Genomic DNA, 6000 nt, shown 5'->3' with positions numbered 1-6000 from the left:
TTTCTCCAAAACCATATTTTGTCCTTCCTGAACTGTTGCAATTTTTAATACCAATGCACATTTTCTTTGGCTATGAAGAGGTGTCCCAGGCAATGTGATATTTTTGGGGTTATTTTAGTAATCCAGGACAAAATAGGTTGTAGACATTGTTGGGTGGTTTGGTCTAGTTACCCATTTTGATTACTACTCTACTCCTTGGTAGCGCTTAACTCTGACAGCTTCAGAAGAAGAAACCTTAGGGCAGTTACACAGAGTTTTTCTCTTTGGAAAATGTCACTTTAACCTCCTCAGTAAGAAGGATGTAGATTGCTTAGTTTTCTTCTAAAAGCCTGAGAGTTTACATGTTTTAGGTTTATTCCCCCCACAACCCCCTTCTTAAAACAACTGTCACTTTGTTTCTGTTAGGAAGAAGGCTAACGCAAACATGAGGTGTCTGTGTCCATGTCCTTCCTCTGCCATCACTTTTGGATTCATTTTGTCTCACTTCAACCAGATTTGACTGAGAATCAGAAATGTCAGTGGTTGTTGCATTTGCATGGGTTTTTTAAAAAAATGAGTGAAGCAGAAGAGGAGGGCCTGAAGAAATAAATCCTCAGGGGGAAAAAACCAAAACATTGTCCTTTCCAGTGCTTGAGGGAAGCTAACTCTGTCATATAGAAACATCAAATCCTCTTTGACTAATAGACTGAACCACTGCCTTGTGGTAAACCATTCCATGGACTTCTGAACATTTTCGTAAGAGTAGTATTGATACAGGAATAAAAAACATCGTGGATTTTCACTACTTGTTCATATTCTCAAAGGGGTGGGCTGGGAAAAGGATGAACCAAGGAGGCTGAATATCGTTGTGCGGAACTAAACAAATTGTACTTAACGTAAAAGCAGCTGGAACAGAGAGATGTGATATATGTTGCAGCTGAATACAGAGGAGAGAATTTGTCTTATTGTAAAATAGTAATGGCCAAGTGGATTTTATTTTCAGTTCTGTCATTGGTTTTTGTTTTAGGTCCTGTTTAATATGATTGTAGAAGTACCTCGTTGGACGAATGCAAAAATGGAGGTAATTAAGAAAAATACCTTGATTATACAGGTATTTATGAAAGTTATGACAATGCAGTGGCATCCAATAGTCAGAGTTTAATCAGTGTGGATTACTCTTTACACATAAAATTTTCTCCGTTAAAAAATTAATTTGAAGTTGTGCAGACACTTTCCTTGCGATTATAAAAAGTGTTGCGGTTCTAATTTTGTTTCCCTTCCGCAGGTGAGCACTGCTTCTTGACAGCCCTCGACTGCAGAGTGCAGCATACCTGTAACAGAATCCTAGAGTACTGGCTTGGAGGACATTGTCCAACATTTAGTCTTACTCTTGCTTGCTCATAGAGCGTTCCACTCAGAGGATTTAATTCCTCTCATCTCCGCTGTATAGTGTGCTAGGCCAAATCTTTACAAATGGAGTTGCAAATGAAAAAGCATTTCCTTGTGACAAAAAAAAAAATACTTGGGGACATCACTGATTGAAAGTATCTACTCCTGCAGGGAGATATTTTAAAATAGAGGGTTGTTCCTCTGCAGTTACAATATAGAAGCTGAGTAATGCTTCATCTGTAGTGTTTGTGAAACAATAGATCTCACCAGGATATGTCCTCTCTTCCTGAACATTTGTATTAATTTTAGGGATGCTTCCCGGATGCTTATGAGGAAGTTTGTGGTTGAGCTGTTAACTATTCTGATTATTAAAAATAACACCGAAGAACCTCCCCAGCCTGTTATTTCAGAATTTTGTTTTCTCCTTTCCCTGACACTGGAAAATCATTTGAACTGTGTTTACCACCACTTGGATATTTACCTTGTATTCTAAGATGATGATTTATTGTGGAAGTTGAGTTCTCTTTTGCAGAGCTTCCCTTTGACAACGCTATTTGAATGCTTTGCGTAAAGCTCCGGTTGCTCTCCCTCCCTTTCTCTTGGCACATTATGTCAAGGGTAGAAAAGCTTGTTGTCCTGTTAGGTTCAGAAATCAGTGGGTGTAGACTTTCCTTGCTTGATAGAGGAGACCAGATGTAGTTCTCTAATCCATAACTTGTCATATACTTGAAATTTCCTGCATTAATTGTTAAGGCAGTTATCTTGCCTTGCCATTGTGTCCTGGCAGTCCTTCAGCTCAGACTGTGGTAAGGTGCTAATAACAGGTCTTGTCTGCATCTCCGTGCTGAGATTCCCTCATGTGGAATGGAGACTGTAGGAAATTAAACCTTGCCTTAGGATGAATGTTTCCCACTGTTACATCCCCAGTGCCAGATCTCCTGCTCATCAGTTTGTTGTATTTCTGTTGTTCTTGCCTTGATTTTACTGAAGGTGCTTTTCGTGAGACTTTTGTCTGCTGTTGTCAGTTACTCCTCTTTGTCCCGGTTTACAGCAAGAAAAAGCATTGTTGAGCTCCACTTCTGTCAAAGTTCCAGGTGGCATATTCGAGGTCTTCACTGTTAAGTTATGACCAGAAGCAGGTAGAATCAAGTGTGAAACCAGAAACGTGTGAACCTTCGTCTCAGCTCTTGGGGAGGGTTTACTTGTGGAATAAGTGCATCCTATTGACAGTTTGGTGTGGTTCAAAAAGGTGGAATTCTTTTGGGATGGCTTTGGACAAGGATGTTGAAAAGTGAATATGGACTAAGGGCTGTGTGCTTACGCACGCAAGCTATGTCCCAAGCCAGTGTGTGCTCATAGCCTGTAACAAATGTGATGCCATTCAGATGAGTGTTTGTAAGCAAGACCCAAGCTAACATGGATTGGGTTGTGGTGTGGAGTGTCAAAAGGATGGTTACAGTGAATAAGCTGATGTGTGGTAGGTAGTTTATACAGCAGTGGGTTTGTATTTGAGGTTTTGGGGAGGATGATGACAATAAGAAACTGTTCAGCTTTAATTACTTCAGTCCTTCTGTGAGTGCTTCTTTGGGAATAAGAATGCCGCCTTCTGCTGCTAGCTTAACTTGTTCCAAATCTGCGTGAAGTTGGCATTTGGTGACTATGCAGAACTTGTCCTTACTAAAAAGCATTTGTATGCTGAGAGGTGATGGAGAGAAGAGATGTATGCAATAGGAGAGCAATGAACAGGGGGTGAGAAGAAGATGAAACATTTCCCCTGTTGCTGTCAAAGCCCCTGTTGTCTGAAGAACTTATGCCAGCATTTGTACGTCCGTTGAACTTGTACTATAAAGTGCAAGAGCTTCTCACTTAAGTTCTTTTCAGTATTTATGTTTGACCATGACAGTCTCCTTATAAATTTACGACTTTCTCTTCTACATTCAATTTTTTTCTTGCATACTTCACAACGTTATTTAAAACCTTAATAAACTGCTCTTAGAACATGACCCTTGAGATTTAGAGTGAGGCCATCGTACTTTTAATACTTCTCAAACCACAAGCACATGCTCCCAAATGGAGCTTTCTAACTGGTTGGGTACAGAATGAATTGCTTTCCATTTTACCATTCTCTCTTTCTCTCTCTCTCTCTCTCTCTCTCTTTCACGATCTGCTTAGATTGCCACTGAGGAGCCGTTGAATCCCATTAAACAAGATATAAAGAAAGGCAAGCTTCGATATGTGGCAAATATCTTTCCTCACAAGGGTTATATATGGAATTATGGTGCCCTCCCACAGGTAACATTTTTGTTATAATGGTGAAAGTTTTCTGTCTTCTGTGTAAATTGCCTTGTAAATCTTGGGTACTGCTGAATGCAAATCAGTTGCAAGACGGATGTTTCTCTCTGATACATTTGTAAATTAGGATTTTTTTATGTTGAGCTTTATTGTGTCCATAATTTTTGATCAGAATCTGGGTGTGGGTATAAATATGTGCTGTGTTTCAGGAAGGAGTTAAATGATCAAGAAACCTCGAATCTTTAGTCTGCATCTCTGTACTGTAGTGACAGAATTAAACTGTCATGGTCTGCCATTCAAGCATACTTTGTGAAGTAGCCCTTTTCTAAACTAATTTTTTTTTTTCATGTATTGCAGCGTAAATTTTAATTGGGATTTCTTAATATCTTTAACAGAGGAACACGAGGGCTGTTCTTTTTTAGATTAAACCTCAACTGCCTTAGTTAACTTTTCTCTGAACTGTGAGACTTTACTGATCATGACACAGTCAAAACTTTGAGCCTTGAAAAGGCCCAACTAATGGCTGAAATTTTGAGCATACTGAAAGGTTTTAAACTTCTTTCATTTCTGTGAATAACACATTGGAGTTAAATTAGTACTGAAGAACATGATGGAGCTAGAAAAGAGTAACTTATTTTCTTTACAGTTAACTGCATAAGCAATGTAAGTTTACTCCTGAAAATCTGCTTTCTGTATTTGATCTCTGAAGAGGAGATACCAGGCAGGTGCTGGAGTGTAGCAATGAAGTTCTTACCCAGTCAGCAGTTTCCGTAGACAAAGCTTCCAAGTAGGTATAGTTGGGAACCAGCAATTCCATTTAATGTTTTGAAATTCGTGTGTGCCTTAATACAAAGCCAAAATTAAAAATTTGAATGTTTTCCTGAACGAAGTGCATTATTTTGGACTGATGACACTTTCCCCAGGAGAAATGTTCAGCTCCCCTTGTTACCTCGTAAGTCAGAGAGGTCTGGAGATAATTGTCATTTTTTTTTTCTGTAATAACTTTAAAATACCGGTTGGATCATTACACCTCCAATTGTTGAAGTCTAGATGATAGGCCAGATTCCTACTAGCAGCTGTAACAAATGAAATTCGATTCGGTGTCTCCATTACCACAAGAGGACTTTTCATCAGGACCAGCAGTTGCCAGAAGTTCAGCCCTAGTGTATGGCTTGAAGATATATATTTGTGGCTGCTGTTTTATGCTGTGGAACAGGGAAGAAAAAAAATGACGGTAGGACTACCATTATTGCAGGAGTTGCTGTACAGTCCAGAGAACAATACCATTCCTAGTGAGCTTTCCTTCTAACCTACAGGTGGAGGGGTGAAGCTGGGCAGGAAAATAGTACCGGTATAATGCAGCCTTAAATAAAAAGCACTTTGGAAAAGTATTGGAAAAATAAGTTTTAAGTTGAAATTCTCTCTTGGCTCCACTTCAGCAATTTTTTGGTAATGATTCTGCTACCTAAACACCTGAGTGTTTGCTTTTCACAGTTTTGCCTTTTAGTATAAATCAAATTCTCAAGAACAAGTTTGAGGCGAAGGTTTGACCGTGGACAGCAGGAGCTAACAGTATAGCTCCTTGGGAAAAAAAACTTCCTAACACCTTTCAACAAACCTTTATTGGACTCAAAATTCTCACCAGGAAAACTTCTCAACTTTAGAATGAGTTACTCATTACTAGCCAGTAAGAGATGAAACAAGTACTGGTCTGGTAATTAAGTTAGTATAACTTGGCTGTGATTCCTTGCTCGTACAGAGCTCAGAGCAGGGATTTGAACTTATCTCCTGGAGAAGCTGCTTTGATCTTAAGCTGCTGGCTGTTCTTGGGAATGTACACATCTCAAAATACTCAGAAATGTTTCATACCTAAATCTAAAAACTTTAAAAAGCTAATTGGGTGCTGACAAATCCATACCTAGGAGCTTGGTTAACTCAAAGTCTAGATGTTTTTGAAAGCAACTTATGTTAGTGCCATGGTATTTAAAGAGTATAATAAGAATGTGGTTGTAGGATGTTCTAGCTTAATCGCACAACCACTAGTAACCAGAAAAATACATATTCAGGGTCCTCTGATGCCTTAATCGCTGCAATTTGATTAAGTGTGTCTCTTGAGTCACGGATGCAGTTAATACTTTTGTTACTATGTCCTCAGTAATCCTCATGTTACTTGTCCTGAATATGAGGATGAGTTACTCAACGTCAGTCCATTGGCTGTTTGTTTGTTTTTTCTTTTCCCGTTGAGCAAGACTGTTCTCAGAAAGCTGATGTTTTTATTGGTGTTTTTATTAATCTTAGTAATTTAGTGGTTAGATGAATTGTAATTGCAGATCAGCTGGT

General features: G+C 38.9%; 1 protein-coding gene across 1 annotated transcript in view; it reads left to right on the top strand.

Moving 5' to 3' along the window:
* The window catches only part of PPA2 (pyrophosphatase (inorganic) 2), a 43680-nt gene that overhangs the window by 17640 nt on the left and 20040 nt on the right, over nucleotides 1-6000 (top strand). Inside the window, exons 5-6 of the mRNA XM_009327085.1 lie at nucleotides 1007-1060; nucleotides 3541-3660. Of these exons, the coding sequence (XP_009325360.1) occupies nucleotides 1007-1060; nucleotides 3541-3660 (174 nt within the window). The remainder of the gene's footprint in view (nucleotides 1-1006; nucleotides 1061-3540; nucleotides 3661-6000) is intronic.

Source organism: Pygoscelis adeliae, unplaced genomic scaffold (genome assembly GCF_000699105.1).
Source record: "Pygoscelis adeliae isolate BGI_AS28 unplaced genomic scaffold, ASM69910v1 Scaffold87, whole genome shotgun sequence".
Lineage (NCBI taxonomy): Eukaryota > Metazoa > Chordata > Aves > Sphenisciformes > Spheniscidae > Pygoscelis > Pygoscelis adeliae.
Note: the sequence above shows the minus strand (reverse complement) of the source record. Positions and strands in the feature narration are given on the sequence as shown.